This window comes from Zonotrichia leucophrys, chromosome Z, assembly GCF_028769735.1.
Source record: "Zonotrichia leucophrys gambelii isolate GWCS_2022_RI chromosome Z, RI_Zleu_2.0, whole genome shotgun sequence".
NCBI lineage: Eukaryota > Metazoa > Chordata > Aves > Passeriformes > Passerellidae > Zonotrichia > Zonotrichia leucophrys.
The window spans coordinates 63,915,348-63,938,760 of NC_088200.1; the positions used below are offsets into that span (position 1 = coordinate 63,915,348).

At 42.1% G+C, this 23,413-nt stretch overlaps 1 protein-coding gene across 6 annotated transcripts in view; it reads right to left on the minus strand.

Annotated features, from left to right (window-relative positions):
- PALM2AKAP2 (PALM2 and AKAP2 fusion) overlaps positions 1–23,413 on the minus strand; it is a 264,299-nt gene that overhangs the window by 9,870 nt on the left and 231,016 nt on the right. For all 6 annotated transcript variants that reach the window (XM_064736652.1, XM_064736659.1, XM_064736653.1 and 3 more), the window contains 2 exons: positions 8,385–10,779; positions 1,515–1,693 (listed from right to left, as the gene is read on the minus strand). In XM_064736652.1, the coding sequence (XP_064592722.1) occupies positions 1,515–1,693; positions 8,385–10,779 (2,574 nt within the window). The remainder of the gene's footprint in view (positions 1–1,514; positions 1,694–8,384; positions 10,780–23,413) is intronic.

The following is a 23,413-nucleotide window of genomic DNA, read 5'->3' on the forward strand; positions in this document are numbered from 1 at the left end:
TGAATGCCACCCCAGAGCAGAGCAGCTGCTCTAAGTTTGTAATCACCAGGCCAATGGTTTCGGTGTGGGACTCCAGTGCTGGTTTACACGGTGGGTGTTTTACACCCAACTCTTTTTAATGTTCCTCTTAGCTTCTGCAAAGTCATGGGTATTGCCCTGCAAGCCTCTGAGCCCCTTCAGGGACAGATGCTCTGGGGAGATGCCAGGAAACAGCACCCACCAGAGCAGGTGGGACCACCCTGTTTCACTGGGTGCTTTGGGGAGGGAGAGAAACCAGAGAGTGGCTCCTTCCTAAGATGTGGCCCCAAGATGCCACTGCCAGAACGAGACATGCTCCTGTGCACAAGCTGGTTTTCTATTTGCTGTAGAAGTCTGATGGGCAATGGAACCTTGTTCTTCAGTGGATTCAGTAGAATAAGGGACCAGAAATTCAGGTGTGCACTGGAAACAAATCTATCTGCATTTTTAGTTAGCCAACAAAAGTGCAACAGGACCCCTCCACATTGCATTCCTTCTGATTTTTACTGCCTTTTGTTACTGTGCAATATCCACAAGCAACTAAAAGCTGCCACACAGCGCAGTACTTCTGTAACAAAACTTCACTTACATCTATACTCCTAATAAGAACCAGACTTTAGTGAACACTACTAGAAAGCAGTTTGTTGGAGCATCCTTGGCAGTAGGGTCATTGTTCAGACATCTTTGGGAAATGTCTGGAGGACTTTGGCTGCTTCAGCAAATACTGATTCTGACACTGAACTTGTATCTTACTACCTTCTGCACTCATTGCACAGTAATAATGACTCTGAATAAGAAACAGCTCATGCTCTCTTAGGAAAAAGCAATTTTCCTGAATTTTGATACTTGCAGTTAAAAAATCTGTAGCTCTCCTTATTAGTGTCTCTAATAAAGACTACCTTAATTCAGAAACTCCTTAATTCAGATGAACTCTACTACTGCTTGTGTGGAAGGAAGACAACAAATCCAGCAACAACGTGCCAGCTGTTGAAGGATCCAAGTTAACTCCCAGTCTAGTTCCACAACTGCTGGTTTCTGGGGAAATAATCAACTTACAGTGAAGACTGAGCACACTTGGATTGGATTTTGGGGATGGCAGGGGGCAGTCTACAAACACAGGTGTGAATACATGCTTGATCCACAAATTTCAATGCACTACTAAAATAAACCATTGGAGGGTCCTGGTGATGTGTGAATTAACAGAATCTGCCAATTACAGGGCAGCTACACACTGCTCTTATTATTAGTTAATATAATTAGTGAAAATTAAACATAATATGAGCTGCCTTTAATATTTGCAGTGACACACTCTTCCTCTTCACTGGTCTGCATCCTTCCATTTCGAACACCTGCCCCCTGCAATGTGTTAAAATCCCTACCCACTTGCAAGGTGTCTGATCAGATTCTGGTGAAATGACCTTTTTCAGTGTCTGCTGGTTCTTGCAAGTCATGGTCTCTATCCCAGAGCAGGAAGGGAGAAGGAGAACTGCGCTTACCGCACTGTCGTCCATCCTTTCTCGTCTCTTGGTTTTGTGTGTTTCATAATCCTCCATCAGGGTCTGCATCAGGTTCTTGGGTCGCTGGGCTCCTGCAGACTCCTCGGGTGGGGGGTCCAACTGCGAGGCAGGGCCTTCTGTGGTGGGGGATGGAGGAGGCTTGATCTTCTCTATCTTCCCTGCAATGACATGAAAAACAACGACCCCTTCTAAGCTGAGGACTCACTAATTGTTTACCAACGATGACAGCTGGAGAAGCATTTCCAGCAGATTTTGAACGAGGAAGCAGTTTGGAATGAAGTCTATGAAACAATCTGGTAAATCAGGATGGTTATAGACTTTAAAAAAAATTCTCCCTCTTCCTGTAACCCACTACAAAATCTTTTTACAAAACCACCGTTTACGAAAGTACCTGCTTGAAATACCCGTTTCCTCCTACAGGATACATTTCTGTGATTGGGAAATGTTTGTAAGATTCTGGAAAACCACAAGATGATTTTTTTCTTGCTCAGCAAGTGCAACACAAGGACCATGCACGAGACATCCAAAGAAGGCATCTTGTTAAACACAGCCGCCTTCTCTTTTTCCAGTGCTTTTTATCTGCTTTGTAAGCAAGAAAGGCTTTGGGTCAATCCTCAGTGCTGCTCTTCCCTGCAGCAGTTTCCTGCAGGTTGCAAAGGGTGCTCCTGTGGCAGAGGAGGAGCAGGTCTCTGTCCTATAAACTTGGTTCAGATACGGCCTTTGAGTTCCTTCCTGAAGGAAAGCCAAAGAGGACTCATTTTGCTCTCTGGCTGAGTCCACTGCATCCCATGGAAGGTGACTGTGTTGAGCACAGTGACCCCAAAGGCAGGTAAAAGGCACTCCAGGAAAATCCTGTAAGCTGCAGTAGGACTCACAGGTGAACAACCCATACTTCTCTGGGAAGGACAGCCTGCATTTCCCATCACCAGGCGCTGACTTGGAGTGAACCACCCACCATGTCCTGCTGGGAAAAATGAGGATGACAGTGGCAGGTCATGGGAATGATATGTGGAGGTTCTCAGCTGTGACAGGAGAAAGAAATGCTGAACCAAAATCACGTTTCCTTTTCCATCCGACCATCATCAACTCTTTGAAATAAGACACTTCAATGAATGTAAAAAAAATACCATATAAAGAGAAAAATACCCACTGCAAACCCCTTAAAAATAAGTGAAATAATCAGAAGGATCATGCTGAGTTTCAGGAAACTTGTTGATAGAACAAATGAAAACCCTAGCTGGGCCTTCAAAAACCGCCATGACAGTTGCAGCCACTAGAGAGCAGCCTTGAAATCTCCTGTAAAAATCAACACGATTTATTCTTGAAAGTAGAAGTGAGCCAACACTCCAGAGGTACTTTTACAAGAACTTCCCCTGCCAGGGTTTTCCATTTCTGATCAGTGTTGAAAAACCCAGTATGATTAGTTTCTCATTAAGTTAGGCTTAAGTTTAACCTAATTAATTTAAGCTTAATTAATTGGGCAGTGATGAGGATGGGAATCCATCCTTTTTACAACACCCTACCAGAAACTGAAGGGAGAGCTTCTATGAGGACAGGCTCTTCTCTGGGTTGCATCAAAACTTGCTCCACAGATAAAGAGGCGTTATGCTGCCAAAGCAGAGACCAACAGTAGGTCTGAGCTGCCCAGCTGCACCCATGTGTGACAGCTTAGACTGATCAGCAGGAGAGACTTGAAACTACCGACACCCTGCCAATTAGGCCCACTGGGTAAAAAAGTGTGGTGAAAATGAAAGGCCTGATTAAGGGTCAGATATCGTGGTGATTCAGGACTTCATCCTTACACTAGTAATTGCCTTGGATGGATGTACGTAATGGGGGAAGAATGAGGCTTCTCAGATGTCTGCCCAACTTGTAGCTTCTCCAGGGATACACACACCACAGGATGCTCAAATCTACAAACAAGCCTAATGGCTGAAAAGAGATCCTTTCATTCCCCTTCACCTGGCAAACAATGCAAATTGTAGGTTTTGGGGGTTTCCATTTAAGAAAGGGGATATCTTCATGCAGGACTGTTTGCACGATGCAAGCCCCACCAATTTCCATTATGACAGATGAGAAAAACATTAACATTGGAAGAGACCTTCAAGAAATCATTGACTCCAAGCTCTGTATTGCATGTACATATATATATATATTATATATATATATATATATATATATATATATATATACAATATATGTACACATATTATACATATCTGTATTTATATGAAGCCTACAGCATCCCAAATCTATAAACACACATTTACTTTTTACTTAGAGATGCTGTTGAATTTTTTTTAAGATATTTGCATAGCAGAGAAAAATTTTCAAAGTAAGACATTTCAGCAGGAAACCAGTCTGTGCTGGGCTCAGGGGATTGCTTAAGTACATTAAAAAAAAAGATTCCTCTAGTAACACATAGGCTCACTACCACTCCAGGTGAAACGCGGCTTCTCTGCTCTTCTTGAGCACCAGGTGAACAATGCAAATATGCAAAACCACAAACAAGCCAGCAGTAAATAAAGTGTGTCTCAAAGATTCTCCCACTTCACAGACATCCTCCACTAGGGAGGAAGTAAGAAAGCAAAAGGCAAATGAACTCCGTTGGTATGTTGTTAAGGCACTCCTGGAAGTATTCTGGGGATGACTGATGAGCACTCCAGAGAAATCCCTGGAGAAAATAGATTAACTTTCTTTTTCCATACCACTGCCTATAAAGGGGTAAGGAAACAGCAACTTCCATGAACATTTCTACTTTAGGCTTTCTCATAATTCTGATTTGAAGAGGGAGTTCATACATATGTATTATATCTGTTCCTTATTGTGTACATGCATACAAGGCATTAAAAATTTTGCAACGACCATGAAATATCTTGCCTGAAGTTTCTGCTCCTCTTCCCACTACACAAAAAGTATCTTCAGGCTATGGCTGAACCTGAGAAGCTTCCTAAACATAGGTCTTTATTAGAGAAAAAATGAAGTGGAAAATGGTTTTGAAGCTGAAGTGGTTTCTCTGATGGAGGCTTAAACTCCACAGCCGCCACTCAGGGTAAGAAAGTAAAGAGAAGAAAGAAAAGGCCAGCACATACACATCCCTCACAGTTACTGACAATTTAGAGGTATTTGACTGCTTGTGTGTCTAAGCTGCAACTTCCCCACTGAGCTTTCAACACCCACTGAAGTTCTCTCACTTAGTTCATCAGCTGAGGGCAACAGAAGATAGGCATGGGGGGCAGCTCTCCTTGATGCTTGTGCAAGTGTTCGAGTGCCTGCACACAAGCACAATGAGCCTTATGCCTCACCTGGCAATACTTTAGTGACAACACCAAAAAGGCAGATGTGGCAGCTTCCCAAAGTACCTCTCAGGCATGGTTTCTCTGCTAGGTACTCCCCATCTCTCATCCTGACACAGGAGATATTGACAAAGGCTTTGGCTCGAGATGAAAAGCCTTCACTGAACCAAGACCTCCCCTGTAATGATTCTCACACCTCCTTTTGAGGAACAGGACTACTCAGAGCCAGGCACTACAGCAACTTAAGATACAAGTCCTGCATAGTCAAAGTTACTTCTAATAAAAGGAATAACAAAAACCATGGGAATTACATAACCATGCTTATGCTGGATTCGTCTCATGTCACACACTCATGATCCTGCTCAAATAACCTATCAGACAGCCCCCTCTCCTGCGCCGAGGAGAGATGCTGTACCACCTGCACGTTGTTGGAGGAAACCACTGTTCTGCTGTGCAGCTGCTCACACCATGCCAAGTGCAGCAGGAGCTCCAGGAGACATTCAGTTTTAAATAGTGCTCCAGAAATATTTTGGGATCCATGGTGACTATCCATACAGCAATACTCTGGCACTTTGGTCTTTCTTGAGTCTCCTCATGCTTCAGGAAACCCAACTTTTCTGGGAAAAATTCACATAGGTTCTTCATTTTTACCTTTCCAGGAGTGTCCTGGAGAAGAGTGTACACATTCCACTGAAATTACTCTGCATCTCAATTCAGTGGTCTGAGATGGATTAAAAGGTTGTTTCAAAGCATCAACAAACAATTTTAAAGGATAATTGTTATCAGTACAGAAGTTTATTACTAAAAGACCTTTTGGATTGTGCTGAGTGATTGGCAGACAAACTGAGTGTTACCATTGGTTCTATGAAGTTGCATGTCAGGGTGAGTAAAGACAGACTGTTTGCTGTCTAAAGTAATTAGCAGTTACTGCACATATACACCTACATGAACTGTGTTAATCTGCCACACTTCAGTTAAATTACACTGCAGTTCACTGCAGCCCCTTTTCATGGTTTGTCTTTCTGTTACCTATGTGAGTATCCACCTGGTTCAAATCATGGAAGGGGAGCAGCAGTAATAAGTAATTGGTGAACACCAGGAGTCCTAAAAAAGCTACTCTGCTCAGACCACCACCTAAATACAGCCTGATTTTTAGGCCATTGCTAATTAAGTTTATTATTATGCCTTCTCAAAACAGTAAGTATGCACTTCCACACTTAAGGATTAGAAACAGATTTTTCAAATTTATACTTGACCTCTTAATCCCTTCCTGCTGAGGTATCCTGATGTTAGTGCCAGTTCTTTCCTTGGAAAAGGCAATTTGCTGACAGAAATACCTCTGTTTCTTCTTTATTATTACCATCAGTAGTAGAATTGCTATTATTTTTCTTTGTGAAACTAGATATATATACTACAGTACCAGACATATTCTACAGCATATTCCTTACTGGCCCCAACAGAAGCAGGTTTTCTTTTCTGATCTGTATGTCACCTCTGCTCTGTCTATCCTAACAGCGTGATGTTTGTGACTCTGCTAAATTATATTTTGACTTTTTTCACAAATATTGAAAAGATCCTGTAACTATTAAAAGGGAAGTTGCTGCAATCTCTCAAGAGATTACATGGTATTCCTCCACCCCATTTCTAAGGATGCCTGCAGGTGTTAACAGCAATATAGCTGGCTAAAGGGACAGCAAGGAGGAGATGAACTTTATGAGAGGTGAGGTTAATACACCTTCCAATGCTAAGGGTCCTGCAGCTGAGAGCTATGCTGAGCACATCTGCTGTTCAGCAAGCTAAAAGTAGAAGAACTAAGAAGAACTTTGCCAATGTTCTTTGTGGGTTTTTTGATCAGTGATAGTCTTAAACAATGACACATATTCATCTTTTCCTAGAAATTATTTCTTTGCCTTGTCATCGGCTGCAAATTGCAGTAGCTTGAGTCACTGGCTAAGAGATCCCAATTTTCTTTCTTGAACATATGGCAATTGGACATTTAAAGGAAACTGTCTGGAATGATTCATTATAAACAGTCTAAAATGTAATTTACGACAAACATTTTTACAGACACAAAGTAAATGCCTTGTTGTGTAGAGAAAGCAGAAATATGTTGTTTTCCTAGAAGCTCTGTTAAAACAAGCATTAGTGTCAGCAGCCCATCCAACATCACTTCTGAATAAAATACAATCATTATCTACCCCATTTTGAGCACTTTCACTACAGATGATGCTGTTTTTGAACACAGTCATGAGCACACCTTTATGAAACAAGTCCTCCTAACTGACGTCTGTAGTGCCCTGTATCTCATATGTTGTCAGATATTTCTCAGAACACCTCAGATTAGAAAGGATCCTTATGGAAAATGCTATACTAGGAGTTATAACAATAGCACTTCAAAGAAAAGACTGGTATTTGCTACATTTTTTTCAAAAAATACATGTTAAGATCATCCCCTTTGCAGAAGAAACTAAACTAAGTATTCTCTGTTTATGTGCTCCATAAAACTCCAAGTTCACAATCATACTGAATAATGGGCTAAATCTACTTCTGATTCAAACTTACCATGACTTTCAAAAGAAAATTACTACCACTGGCTTGTATTTACACCAGTGGAAACAAAGACAGCATTTATGTACTTTTGGTAGAATGAATACTTTTTCACAATGACCACTGTTAATAAACCCTACAGGCACTTGCAAAGCATATGCAGGTATATGCTTAATAAAAATCACTATGCAGAAATAAGCCTGGTGTTAGTTTCTGGGGTTTTTTTAAAATGTATCTTTTTCTGTATTATATTTAGAAGGCATCGGTGTTTGACATTATTTCTTGAGAAGGGGAATGGGGAAACAGATATGCTGTAACTGCTGTGAATGTCAGAAAAAGAATGCAGAAACTCATCGGTCAAGACGACTTCCACTGAATCTATTGAACAATTTGTTTGTGTTGCTTGTTTAATTCAGTAGTGAATAACACCAGCTAAAATACATGGCAACCCATAACTCTGGATATAATTTCACAAGACAAAGCTCATTAAGACCAAGACCGCAAAACAGAACGCAAAACACACAGAAAAAGATATCAAATTCATACCCCAAAATCTGCACATCTTCACTTACTCTGCACTTCCCTAAAGGCGTGCAGGAGAACAGGAAACCTATTAAGGACAGTCTTGGATGTTTGTCTTTCAAATAGCCACACAGCTGTAAAAACTGCTGCTGTGCTTCCCTGAAACGATCCTAAATTTCAGTGGGTGGTCTGAGCAGCACAGCGATGGACATGTCACGCTACCATGCGGCAGTGGGTGAATACAGAACGGGGTTTAGTAAGGATGATCAGCGTCTCTGCACTCTATTTGTGAAAACCCAGAACCTTCCACAGGTGTGCTCACAGCCAGAAAATTAAGCTGTCCCATGCAGTTTCCAGGCACATTAAGTCATCTGCCCTCCCACCCCCTGCAAAACAGTATTTTCATTAAAAAATGACATAAAACTAAACCATACCTGACCCTTCAGTCACGTTTCACTTCTGCTCTGACACTTTGAGCTCTTACCTGGTGCAGTTTTGTAAGACACGGTTCTGGTGGGCATGGGTGGTGCACTCTTTGTAACAGGGCTTGGTGCCATTTGCAAACCCTGCCGCTGCCTCTTCAGCTCCTCTTCTCGTTCCTGGGCAGCTCTGATCTCTTCTTCAATCATGGACAAAGTCCGCTGTTTCCTCGACCGTAACTTGAAAGGGCCCACAGTCACTTCAGGCTCCTGTGTGGCCAGGATGGAGGCAGTGCTCCGAAGCTCCGCTGCCTCTGAATACTTGCTGAAATAGCTGACTTCAGGTCTGCTTTCTTCCACAAGGAATGGCTGGCTGGCTGAGTACACGGGCGACTGCTGCAAACTCTTCCCTTCCCTGAGTCCTGAGTCTTCCTCTTTTGAAGTCTTTGGTATGGTGTCCCTTTTCTCTTGAACTGGTGAAGACACCTGGGGTGGCTCAAACGTTGGGTTCTGATGCTCCTTGGAGGCAGGAGCTGGCCCAGTGCTGGCTGGCTGCTCTTTGGCTGAGACTTCTCTCTCTGCTGGCATTCCTTCTTCCCTCGGATTTCCTTTCTCCACCTGCTCAGCTATGGCTTGTTGGATGGCGTTTTGAACCAGCAGGCCAGCGTGGTAGTCCAGCTGGTCGTCCATCAGCATGGAGTCTGCCAAGGCAGAGGAAGGCGAATCACAGCCTGGGTCACTGAAAGACTTGGAGATGCCTTCAGCCCTGCACTCAGCTGGAGTTTCAGCCTGCGGGGTCTGCGGCAGAGAGAAATCCGCTAGCGAGCTTTCCTGCAGGGCGCTCATGGTCTCATTGGAGGCACCGCTGTCACTTATGTTATCCATGCTGAAGTCATTGGAAAGGGTCTCCAAGACAGTGGTATCCTGAGACCTGACAGACAAGTCATCCAAACCGGAGTCAAGCTCCTCTGGCGGCGAAGAGGCGCTTCCTGACTTTGGGAAGTGATCTAGAATTCCCTGTCCGTCATCCTTCACCACTGTGAAGACTGCCCTTGCACTCATGAATTCTCCATCCTCTGCCCACAGTTTTGAGGTTGGTCCAGCTCTGGGGCTATCACTGGAAGGTAAGTCTCGTGCTGTGTCAGTTGTGGTATTCTGAGTGCTTTTGTCATCTTCTGAGCTACAGGAGACTTTCTGTTCTTTGACAACCGTGGCGCTGTTACCCTCAAGCTGTCCAGTTTGCCCGCACACTGAAACGGGTCTTGTCACGGATGACATCGGCCTGTCCACACACGGAGAATTGAGGCTTTTGTAGAAGGGTTTGACAGAGAACATTCTGGGTGTTACTGACCGCCTTGGTGGGGCCTGACCCTGAGATGGACCTGAATTCTCCATCAGCTGGAACTGCTTCCTGGCAGCTGAGAAGTCAATTTGCTCTGTGACAATATCTTCTTTCTTGATACTGACAGGCTCTGGGGATACAAAGGAGCAGCTGACCTGTTTAGGGGATGCTGGTGCTGCACCTTGCTGCTGCTGCTGCCTCTCCTTGCGCTCCTTGTACTTCTTGTGAGACTCCAGATGCTCTTCATCCAGTTGATCCTCCAGGGGCTTCTCCTGAGGAGGGTTCCACCATTTGGCAGCAATGCTGGGGTTTTTCTTGACAGCCTGGCTTTTAATGAGTTCCCTTCTTTCTTTTTCAAGTTCCATCATTTCCTCTGATGGTCTCACTTTGCGGACTCTGTATTTTTCTTTCTCTTCCTCATCTTCAAAGAGCTTTGAGGGCTTTTTTTCTTCATGGAAGGCTCGCAGTTCAAACTTTGCCTCTTTCTTAAGGGTTGTAAGAGTTGTCTCTCCATCCTTAGAGGATCTTCTAGAACTGTTTGAAGAAGTGGGACTTCCTGGCACCTTCAGACTCTCCCTAGTGTCTTCTTTCAGACCACCCAAGGAATGGCCATTGGATTTCGGGTTCTCATCTGTTATATTAGCTTCACGTGTCTCAACCTCCAAGGATACCTGCTTGTCTGCTACATTTTCTTCTCTTTCACTAGATACTGACTCTTTGTTGACATTAGCAGATGATCCTGAACCATCCATAAGGGAGACAGCACTTGGTTCAGGGGAGGATGTCCCATTAAATGTACTGTCTGCAGCAGAATCGCAACAATTTGCCTCCAGCACTTCATCTAGGTATCTGATCTCTTTAGCAACTTCACTGTCCAGAGATTCATGCCTGTCCCTAAGTCCATTTCGGCTGGAAGCAGGCGAAAAGAAGTGGGTTGGATTGTCTGTGGGATGTGGTGAAGCCACTGTGGTGATGCTTTTATGTTCAGAAACTGGAACTTCAATTTCCATTTTCTCTTCCTTTGTAGCAAGCACAGTAGATGGCTCCAAGAAATTGGCACAGTTTTGTTCTCTGTTTTTTCTTAACCTGATGTCATCCTCAGGGATTCTGGAAGATTTCTAAAATAAAAGAGAGAGAAATTATGAAATCTTAAAAAATGAACACCTAATTTTTTGCAGAGCAAACATCATCTGGAAAACAAATCCTAGCACATCTCGAAGTTGAGATTAAAGCATTCCCTCAGAGCATGGGAAAGCAAGGCAAGCCATTAACTCAAAAAGTAGGAAGTTACCTTACCATATGCTGGAAAAGGTACTAAAACAACAACATGCTTTCATTTAAGAATCTCCCACTTGCTTACCACCCTCACTTTGTCATTATTTCATGCCTGTGTCTTGGTCTGTGACTAGGAATAAACTTTGAATTTCTAAGTTAACAGTAACTTGGCAGTTTTGATTCCTCAAAGATTTGCACATGCAGTACACAACACCTATCATCTTGGTACTCCAAAAATGCTTTCCACACCTAAATGAAATCTCATAATGCCTCTATTGATGAAAAGCATTACTGCTTGTGCTTTGTGGAAACAGATACTAATATGCTGAAAGAGTTGGTGACTCACACCAAGTTAGGAAAAATGATGTGGCAATGGTAGGGAATGTTCAATTCTCAATGCTCAATCCTGGTCATAAAACATGGAGTAGAATTACATGGTGCTGGAAAGACATGGGGTCTTCCTCCATCCCACATGGAAACCTACACACAATTGCACTTGAGAGACAGGAAGCATCTGTAACTCCCATAGCATGCAGAACACCACAAAGAGCATGACAGGGACCACAGTCATGGTATCCTTCCTCCCACTTCTTTGATCTGTAGTGCAGATCTTCTGGATCATGTTTCTCCCTGATGTGTTGCCTCTGGTCACAAGCTTATTGACATAAATACTATTCATGCTCATATATTTTACTGGTCAAGCAGCCTAATGAACTTACTGAGAGTAAAGTCTGAAGGAACTTCTGATTAAGTTGGTAACGCATCAATTAACTTCTCAGTAATTCTATGCTGCTAAAAGGCAAACCTAATCCACAACACCAAAACCAAAGAGGACATTTTAAACATGGTTTTTCAAAAAGCACTTGCTAACTTCCTAAATAATGAAAACAAAAAATGATACATTATTCCCTTTGACTCACCTTTTAAAACAGAAATGTGCTATCTGAGCTCTCTGCCTGCTTTCCACACGTGTTTCTATGTGTGAGGTGTTGACTTTGAAAGCAAATGGCATTGATCAAACCCCATGAACTCAGTGGACACCAGCAAGAGCACTGTTGTCAGGTTGTCACCCCTGCCTTGCTGTCCCTTATCCAGCATGCTATTAACCCACACCACAGCAGCAGATGATGAACAAGGAGCACAATGGCACTTACCAGTGACCTGAACAATCATATTGTCACTGGATTTATACTGGCAGCCAGATGCATTTGACACACCTTAACAAATTACAGCCAGTCACCCAGAAGAGCTCTTTCTAAAAACACTCTGAAAAGCTTTCTGTCTAATTACACAGTTGTACACAGTTGAAGACAATGCTGGCTTCAGCCATCAGATACTTTCTTCCTAACTCTGCTTAAACACCAGGAAAAAAAAATCTTTAAAAAAAAACCCCTGCTCTTGTCTACATATTTTACTTGACAAACTTCAAACTGGTTTTACTTGCTTCACTTCTTCACTTTCTGTTGAACTTAGAAATATTCCAGCTGAAGTTCATAGCAGTTCTTTTCTTAAAGGATATTGTGTTTTGTATCATCTAAATATTGAAATGTGGCCAGTGTCTTCTTTAGTCCCATTAATTATATATTCAAGAAATCAGATGCTCTGCAAACAAATACAAAGTATAAAAAATGCTTACTTTGTACAGTAGGCACAGATGGAATGAAAGAATCATAGATAACGGCTTCTTTTAAAATGAAAGGGTATTGCTCTTGATTTGCTGGCAGAGCTCCATGTACACAATAGGTACTCAGGTGACAGGATTTAAGACTGCAATACCTTTTTGATACTTGGGGTTACATCTTCCCTGCTCGACTTGCTGGTGCAAAAATGAGTATGGTGGCCCCTAGGGCAGTCTGTGCAAAGTCCAGGACTGATAGCTGTCCCCGTTCACACAAACCATGGGTATGAAATTATGCTCCCACCAATATTTGCTTATAATCCAACAGATCAAAGCCACTAGTAGCTTGGTATGACATTGGTAGCTAACTACGTCCTCTGTAGCTTCAAAACCGTATCCTGAATGGACAGAAAATCAGTTAATGAAGATGTGCTCTCCTGCCACCAAAACACATCTCCTTGCAGAGCCGAAGGAGCTCTTGCTCCTGTGCTTCTTGTACCTGCACACCATGGAGCTGGAAATATACCTGATTGTCCCAGAGACTGCGTTCACTGAAGCAGGTCTGTTTCCACCTCTGCTCTGTGTGAACCACTCCAGTTCACATCACATTTGGATGTTCGGTAAGAGAATCACAGGTAGTTTTTTGCCTAAATCTCTTAGCAAGTAAGAGCCCACCCTCTCACCATAAATGCAATCCATAACTCACAATTAAGGCACATGCATGTAACAGCCTAATCAGGGCGTGCACTTGTGACAGCATGTAATTCTGGAAGTGCATGTGTCTATGCAATTAGTGTGGGACATGTAATTATGTAGCAAAACAGACAATTATGCAGTAAAACCTACAAGAAAACACTGCTTCTTATTGGAGGAGCCTTTCTGGCTACGACTCCAAGCATGGCAGAGGAGCCAGTGAGGATTGCTAGGAGAGGAAAAAAATACATTCAAAGGAACCACCCATTTATTTTCCTCAAAACATTCTGCCAGAGCCTGGGGACAACTTTGTGAGGTTGTGGCAATAAAAATTATGCTCCAGACACTCCTGCGGGGAACAGAAATCAATCTACTGATGAATCACTTGAAGAAGAGAACTGAGATAGCTAAAGACAGAAACAGATGGCAAAACAAACCTTTTCAAGACAGTACAGGCCACAGCACCTGCCCAGGTCAAGCGAATGGGTGCAGGAAACGGCACATGTTGGAATGAGCCACCATGGGTGGGAGGAGGATTGGAGGAGGGACCAGTGGGGCACACACAGATCCCCATGCCTCAGCTGCTTGGTGGAAGGAGGAGAGCTTTCCAGGGGGCTGCTTTTGCTCCTCCTTGATAAGCCTGCACCAGCAGCTTTGTATTTGCCACCTACAGGGAGAAGGCTTTTCAAAGCCTGCACCATTACAAAGACCTGTGAATGGGAAAACGGCTGCATTCAAACCTAATTGTAGTCAGTCACAAGGCATTCACAGTGATGCCCTTAAACTACTCATCTAGACCCAGCTTTTCCAGAAGTTGCTGTTACATTTACACTGTCTCTGAATGTGTGTTCATTTTTGTCTAAGTCAGGATGCAACAGGGCAATTAGTGTCACTTCTACAATGCTGCTGCAGTTTAGTAAACTATAGTTATTAGCAGCTTAGAAAATTATTAGCATATTTCCTCTTTGGCTGAATTCTTCATCTACAAAAGTGCAAGTGTTTGGGCAATCAGCTCTTTGAGAAGGAATAAAATGTGGGTGTGCTACTAGCAGGACTCAACAAACGTGCTGCCAGTGCCTTCCTTTGTTTGATGCAACAAAAAATGCCTACAGAAACAAGTGGGAAGAAATCCTTCTGAGTCAGATCAACATTCTTCTGAAGCATCAGTAGCAGTGGTGGGAAGGGAGAGGAAAGGATTAAACAACTAAGAAGTTTCACGGTTTAAAAAAATCTGGAAGTTTCCTTATTGTGGGCTTTTACAATCACTCCAGCCAAGTTTCAAGACAGCTTTTGATCTCCTGGCTTTGTTAGCACTGTCAACCTTCCATTTCTTTGGCCTTCATATTCTTTTGGAGACCTCATGTACTTCATTTGCTCCTCCTCCCCCTGCTTCAGCATTGAGCCAGTGTTTTGTTCAACCCTTTCCACTCTTCTATCTATTAGGCCCACCACACATCAAGCAGTTTTAGTAGTAAAACCTCATTTGCAGATGGTTTACTGGCTGATCCATACCATCCTTGCTGATGTCAGTCATCTTCTCCCTCTTCACCTACTGTCTTGGCCTGCCTCTCTGACTGTCTTATTTGCAATTAAGAAGGAAGCAACTGATGGATTTGTTAGGAGATTGACTCTGGCAAACCCTCAAGGGAGCAGCTGCTTCCATTCACCTCACCCTTTTGAAGAACACAGTCACCACCTGCACAACAGATGGAGCCAATCCCAAACACTGCACAGACACAGAAGTCAGCTGAACCTCTGTGGTTCCAGACAGACACCCTGTCCAGAGACAAAACTCCTAGCCAGCAGAGGCATTGCCCCATGCTTGCTAGTGACAGTAAATCTTTGCAGAACTCATTTTCTTTAGGACCCCAAGTGTTGCAGTTCATAATGAACCAGAAAAGCAACAAAAGTTGTAAAAAGTGATAGCATCTATCCCTCACAGCTCGTGTTCCCTACCACACAACACGTGCTCAGACAGGTGCCACCATCGCACCCCACCCCAGGTGGGAACGGCAGCCCAAACCACTGTGGCAGCTCCTGTCTCACAATGGCTCCTGCACTCCCTCCCTCCCTCCCTCAGCAGGGTCTCAGGGGCAGCTGCCACCCCATCGAAGTCCAAATATGTGGTGAACCCCCCTTGCCACAGGAGGAAGAAGAATTTGACAGTGGGAGCCTTTGCATAAAGCAGTCTAAAGAAATGGGCCAAACATCTCTGTTTTAGAAACTACCTATTTGGGTGAGCTAAGAGAAAGCAGTAGCAGGAAAAAGTTTAAAAAGATCCTAGAAATGGAGGGGAGAAGGGGTGAAGATGATGATGTGGAACTCAAGGAAAGAAAGGGTTTATACTCACATTACTTACAGAAACTATACATTTTGATTTAAAAAAACCAAATCAAAACACACAAAAAAATCCCAAATCCAAACCCAAAGTGTTGTCTTCTTGCTTCCATGCAAAAACACCTTCCTTCTTCATACAGTATTTTATACTGGCATCTAAAGGTTTTTAAACTACTAAAGGAAGTGTTGCACAAAAGCTTTAGAAGTTTTCTCTTAATAAAATAAAATTCAAGTTTCAGGAGAAAAAAAACCTAACCCAATAAAACCCCTCAAATCCTGTCGCCAGATTTTGAATTTAAGACATGTCAGGCACACACTGACACTACGCTGAATAGTTCCATTCGCAACCCTAGTTGCACCCAAAAAGCAAAACCTGGCCTGCTCCTCTCACAGTGCATTATACAGTGTCTTCAATACAAAGACTGAAACAATATCTGCTTTCTAAAATGTTTTAGTGTTGAGTGTCACAGTGACATTCTCTGCAAGCAGCTCTCCACGCTCTTCCATGACTTTTCTGAGGCAGCCAGACAGCACAATATTTTCTTTGTGAAATGCTGGTTTGTCTCCTAAACACTTCAGAAATCACAAGAGTACATTCAAATGCAAGAAAAATCAATGCAACTTCGTATTATCTCCTCCTAAGAACCAGTGTCAGAGCTCTTTTGGACTACAGACAGTGGTAAGTGATGTGGGGATACAGTGCCAAACAAAATGCTTATTTGGAGAGCTTGCTGTGTGACTTTTTTCACGTGGTTTTCCTATTTCCTTTCTTCATGGTTTAGCAAAGAAGTTGCGATTGCATTCATTCCGAAAACACATGAAAGGCTTTGCAATATTCTTTTGGAAATATCCATCTGAGCCACAGGCTTCAGCTTCCCCATGTGATACACTATAAAGCTCTTTTATCAAATCAAACTCCAATCTTCTTTTGCTGCTGTAATAAATTAAAGAGGGATAAAAATGGCTCAAGAATTATCACTACTTTAATGATAAACATATATTGTATGACAGGATATTTTAATGATGAGGACACAGTCACTTGATATTGTATTTTTCCATATATGCCTCTGTAGCTCCAGTATTTTTTTTGTGCCTTCAATAGCAAATAGGTGAATTCTTTTCCTGGGTAAGTCAGATCCAAATTTGTAATAAACCTTACTATTTCCTGCTAATGCCAGGGTGCATAAGTTGAAGAGGTACTCTACTGGTAGGAAACCAGGTGATCTTGCATACCAGTTATTTTCTCTTGCTTCCTAAAAACACAGATCTGGTCCCTCCATGAAAAATTTTCAACCCTAATAACTAGATGCTACAGCAGCAAGCAAATCAAGTATCTTCCTTCTTTATTGCTTGTGCAGCTGTTGTAAAAAAGCAACAATAAAATGCTGAATTCTTGTTAAAAAATATTTTAATTCAGCAAAGAACTGAAACTGGACAAAGCACCTATATGGATAAAGTGATTTATACAGAAATTAATATTTAGGGACAAAAGGCTGCTAAATGCTAAGTGAAAAGAAATATCAGCTCTGATTAAGAAAAAACAATGCAGAGTTTATTAGAGCATGATGGTTACACAGCTGGTAGTATGGAAAGCAACATATATTCAAGTGGTGTAGATGCAGATATTACTCTGTGCTGGTTAGCTTTGCTATGAAAGCTCTGTTCATAGCTGGTAGTATGGAAAGCAACATATATTCAAGTGGTGTAGATGCAGATATTACTCTGTGCTGGTTAGCTTTGCTATGAAAGCTCTGTTCAGTTTTACATAATCAAGATGAAAATCTGAAATTACAGGAAGCTGTGATTATGCTCTCATAAAGAAAGTGCAGCACTGTTTGGTACTGCCACACTCCACATTCACACCAAATTTTCAATCAGTTGCACATAGGGAGAACCAGGAGCTTGAAGAACCCAAGAGATCAGTAAATTGGCAATGATTTCAGGTACCAGAACCTGCAATCAAAAGGCCATTCTCCTCTGCACTGCACTGTTGGTTTCTTGTAATGTAGGTCAACCTGAAAGTGCAGCTGAATTAGAGCAGTAAATGCGTGCAAAAGAATGCATTTCATCCAGAAAAATGTGGTTTTATCATCACTCTCATCAGTTCAAATCACACTTCTGATGCTCCTTTCACCTGCAAAATTATTTCCACCTCAAATTAAAATGCACCAGTAGGAATTATGATTTCTCATGCTGCTTCACTTAGTTCCCTAGGACAGAAAGGACAGCACACTCTGTGTGCAGGCACGGGAAACAAACCAGTGCCACTGAGGGACAGCACTGGACTCAAGGTCAATACAAACCACGTTAACGTGTTAATCAAGCGCACCACCACAGATGGTTAGTACTTTTTAACTTTGTTACACATTTTTCCTAGGGCTTATTTTTCCATGGCTTGCGTCCAAAATCTGCTTTTGCTGAAACAAGATTGAATTCCAACAGCTGGGATACTTGATTTAAAGAAGTTGTGGTGCTAAGTCACTTAAATTGGTAAATGTGATCTTGTGAAGCAGCCTCCAATGCTGCCTAAGGAAGCACAATGGTCTGCTGGAGAAATAAAGAGCATCCCATCCAACTAACACATATGGAACATGGCACAGTTAAAAAACTGCCCACACTTGGCAGGCAATTCAATTAATGATAAAATCCTTGGGGAACAGGAGAATTTCTTCTTTACAACTGAAGGTCACAGAATGAGGTCCTGTACCATTGCACTTGCAGAGACCACTTGGCCAGGCTCCCCACTCAGCTGGTGCTGGTGCAGCTGAACAGAGGGCTTGGCTGTTTAGTAGCACTCTCACACTCAGCCTCTGGTTTGATGTTAAATTCAAGAGGAGAAATCCCAGGTGAATAAGGAAAGAGAAATGTTCAGCTTAACAGAGAGCCTAATACTGATACTGAGTTGAGCAGAACATGACTTCTGAATGCATGCATGAAAAATCAGTTTCACAAAATGCTGCAGCTGAAATCTGCCCTGCACATGTCGGGGATGGAACAATTGCTCTGATAAAGCATGATCTAATCCCAGCGGGGAGGGGAAAGGACGCTAAACTAAGCCTTGCTCTTAATACTCTCTAACCCATCTAGATAATGTCAGCACAAGGAAAGAGTGACCTTTACGGTCGCTTGCACGAAAAAGGATAGAGACAAGGGGAAAATTCCTTAGTCCTTTCATTGGGGGGGCACAGGGCTCCTGTTCCATCTAAAAAATGAATCTACAACTCTCCTATGTAAATGAGAGAGCTCGAGAAAAATACTGACATGTTAATAATTTTGGTGAATAAGAAAGAGACCTCCTGAGGAAGGAATTTGGGTTAGGCAGGGGCAGGCGGAAGGCAGTAAACAGAGACAAAAGGCCATGCAGTTCACTTGCTCTCTGAACAGGTATTATGGTTGCTAGGAAAACCTTCTTTAATATATATTAGGAACAGAGATAAACATGCCTTAAACAAACAAATTTTCAGGCTTTCTGAGATGTATCAGTATTAAAGTCTTCTGAGGATACTGTCTTTCAGCAGCTGGTACAATTCGGTAAACATTTCATAAATGGCGGCCTAACCTTCAATTTCTGAAAAAAGATACATGATCTCTATGCTGGAGTTCTTTGACCATTTACTTTCAAGGGCAATAGAGTAGGAATTGAATGCTTTAACTGAAACAACCACCTACAAACCTTTGCCAATAAAGACTAAGATTTTTCACTTTCAATTCTCTGTTTCACAAATGTTAACGGTTGGAGGTCATGACGCTTTAAACTATTTTCTAAAGCCTAATTAATACTTGCTGTACTTCTGAAAGGCATGGCTGTTCAATACCTATTGGAGTTTGACAAGACTGCTGCCACAGAGGCTATGTTGGACTAATGGAACAAATTATGCTCAGAAATGTAAGGCCAAACATCCGTTTCTCTGACAGCTGAAGAAAGTTAAGAATTATCGTTGATGTTTTGTCTTTATCAGTAGGACTTGTTAGAGCTGCTCTCATGCATTAGATTAAGACTCATCACAGGAAAATCTCCTTAAATGAACGTATGCCTACGTAACTATGCTTGGTGCAGTGTGTCTCACCCAGCGGCAGCCTGCTCTGCCAGGAGCACAAAGAACAGGGCAATGTTTATTCACTGCAAGCAGTGAGTCTTGGGAAGGTTACAGTCTGAGGTCTCAACCAGCCAGCAGGCTTAAGCACTCTGCAGACTGCTTTCGTCCCAGTTTTTCAAGGAAATGGAATTGTTTTAAAGCTAGAGACCTCTAAAACGCTCTGTTGTAAGAGAGCATGTAGCTGCTTGAAAAGGACCCTATGTAGAATTAACTCTACCCAAAATGTATTTTAGGCTGCTACCTCCAGACTCAGGCAAAAGCCTGTAACAGGAACATTATAAAAAGAAAACTGAAAGGATATGAAAAAAGAGGATATCTAGCCTAGTACTAGCTCAAAAATCACATTATGTAAGTGAAGAGGGGGGAAACATGACGGTGGTCCAAGGATATAACTGAAGTCTGTGCCATTAGCTGTGTTGCACACACAAGGGGGAGGAGAATCCACTTCCAACAAGAGCGGCACATCACCTCCCCTGCCTGAGTCGCGCTCCCCACTGTGTCACCATGCCCACTCTCCATCAGGGAACTACCGCACAAAAATGCCTTCACTCTCAGTCCCTTTTACCAGAAACAGATCATGGGGAAAACAGCAATTGGAGATTTTATACAAGAGCCAAAACCTTGTAACTCTAGTGGAGTGCAGTTTGCAGGGCTCTCCCTCTAAGGGCATGCATGTAATTTCATTTTCTGGACACTGCATGTAGAAAAATCCCCCTTCAAAGATACATGTCTACAAAATGAAAGTTGTTGTCATTAAATGATGAATCCAATATAGCCAGGACTTTGACCTATCATTTCAGTGGAATTTGACATACCATTTCAGCAAATATCCAGCAAATAAGTAGTATTTAACAGTAAGTCAGACTACAGAGTCCACAAAACAGTTTTGCTAGTGAGAGGCCAAATATGTACAGTCTGTAAAGAAGGAGGATGTTGCTAAATTCTCCACATGCCATTGCTGTCCCTAGGCTATAAATAGGACATACCATGTGAGTTTGGGGTTTTGAATGGTTAGCAACTTCATCTGTGCTTTGCACAAAATTACGCACTTCAGTCATCTCACTATTTCCTGCAGGAGAATATTTCATTGAAAGTGAGACTTGCACAGGCTGTTTTTTTTAAATTCCTTGTTTGGGGAAAGTAGTTGAGAAATCCCTGAGACATCTCCTTTCAGCACCTACCACTTCCTGTCCCTCTGCCTCTGCTTCCCTCCCCTCTTCCAAGCAAAAACTCATTATTTTTTCTTGCTGAAAAGGACCTAATTAAAATGACCTACAGCACATTTGGACTATATTAGGATATTATTTGATTAAGGTGTTCATTGCTTTCTCTTTGGGCACGTGGAGGAAAATGTTATTAACTGAACTGGCTATTCCAGCTCAAACTGCTCTGCTTTAAAATTCCTTCAGATTGCCAAGTCCCTCAGATGTGGGTTCTTTTTTACCTAATTACAGAAAATTAAAATAAACAGTGGTTAATTCATTTAATGTTAGCAAAATCCCTAAATAGAACTAAACTGTCATATTAATAGCTGCTGTATTTCTCAGACAATTTGCTATTTGATAGGAAATGCTTGCTTGGAGCTATTTTAAACAGTCATAAAAAGGCTCGACATTGAACAGCAAGCAGCACCTCACATTTCTGTAGAAACACAATTCCACACCAAATTGCTTTAGAGAGGGGGGAAAAGACTAGACATTCTCAAAAGAGTATTTGTTTACTAGCATATCACACAAGCAATAGCTTCGTTTTTTCAGTATTTTAACTGACTGCATGAGACTTCAGCTATGGAGTCTGTCTACCTAAAAGCCAAAGCACAGGCAAGTAGGAGACAGCAAGTCATCTTGGCTTTCAGATGCTTTCATGTGCTATCCTGGTGCATGCACAGAGATAGCAACTATGTGCCACAGCACACATCAAATGCCCTAAAACCCAGGAATGCTGTTGCTGCTAAATGTGACTGCTCACAGTACTATGCTTAATTTCCTCCAGTGTTAAACAACTAAAAGATGAAGCTGAACAGACACTCTGAAAGCATCTTTATGAACTGAAATTTGCTTTAGTGTCAAGAAGAGTAATACACTCAACTATTGAGAAACATACCCCTTCAGAGCAACTAAACACTGAAGCCAAAAGACTTTGCAAGTGCTGTCTGAAGAACATAGACCCCGAATGTGCTGGGTGGTTCTCCTAGTTATCACATGCACAGGATGTACAAAAGTATATTTTCTCCTGAGAATCAATATCCTCCTGTATTACGTCTACTAGAAAGTTGTAAATTTCACTACTGCTCACAATGAACAAACCAGCTACAATTCAAAGAATTTCACAAGTATCACCTGGAAAAATGCCACTTTAAATACACCTCCCAATATAGAAAGATAAAGACTAAATTTGATAGATAATGTGTGGCAGGTCAGAAACCTTAGCTTGCCTTTTCTCCCTGCTTCTGTAAACTCTGAAGCAAACTCCAAACGTTTTCCATAAAGACCTTAGCTTTTTTTGGCTTGTTAAATCAAATACCTTCCCCAGCTCATTACCGTACTGTGATGTCATAGGCTAAGGGAGACCTGGTGTAAAAAAAACCATAAGCCCATAACCTCAGTCTATTCACACAAAGAGAGTCTTTTACAAGGGAAGATGCCAGCTCACACTCAGAAAGAGCATGACTTCACTTAACGGTAATAGAGCCACCTCCTTAGAGATACTTTCAAAAGCACCATTTTGGCAAGAGACCTCTTTTCAGGTAGCATAAGCAGGAATTTACTGTTGTAGGTTTTTTGTGGGTAGATTTGTTTGCGATTGCTCTTTATTTCTTGGTTTTTGGGTATTTTGTTGTTGTTTTTGGTAGTTTTTCGGGAGGGGGTTTGTTGTTGCTGTTTTTGGTTTGGTTATTGGTTTTTTGTATATTTCATTTTTAGTTTTTCTTTAATTTTAATTTGGGTTTTGTTTTGGTTGTGGTTTTTTTTTTGGTGGGAGGGGGCAGGCTGGAAGGGGGCTGGCAGGGGGAGCAACAACTCAACAACACAGCATGTGGCTGGCTTAGTACTAAGAAACAGCAATTAAATGAAGAGCTGCTGTGAAAGACACAAGCTCCAAGCGGTAATTACCAGTAATTTTTACCTATCACAAAACAAAAAAAGGTTTGACTATATTCTTTCCACAGGAGCAGCTGAAATGTTAATGGAAGCACTTAGGCCACCTTTCATAAGCAGTTTCAGAAGACTCAGGTCAGGGCAGAGGTGTACAGCCATATGGCAAACAACTGGATACAAGGAATGTAAAAAAAATCCTCAAAACACAAACAAACAACAAAAAAAAACCAACCAAATTTAGAAGGGTGAAGGAGAAAATAGGCAGAACTTTTTGAACAGCACTGTACCAGTTCATTACTGCTGCCTGCGGGCTAGTGACATTTGAGTACCCTTGGATTAAGTTTCCTGGAAGCTTGATAGTTTAAGGTAAAAACATGAGCTGTGCTGACCAGACATCCCCTGCAAAGGCCCTCTGGACTTTGGGTTAAAATGGCTTGAATTTAGGGTCATGCATGATGCTAAAAATGACATATCGCAAGCAAATTTTACTCACTTGAGGAATTACGTAAAACTTGCTTACTTCTTACTTCTAGAAGCAAATGGCTGTGCCTTCCCTTTGCATCAGCAAAGGGAAGGCACAGCCATTCTTTACCAGCAATGATGAAAGTGACATTTTTGACAGGAGAACCCTTGAAGG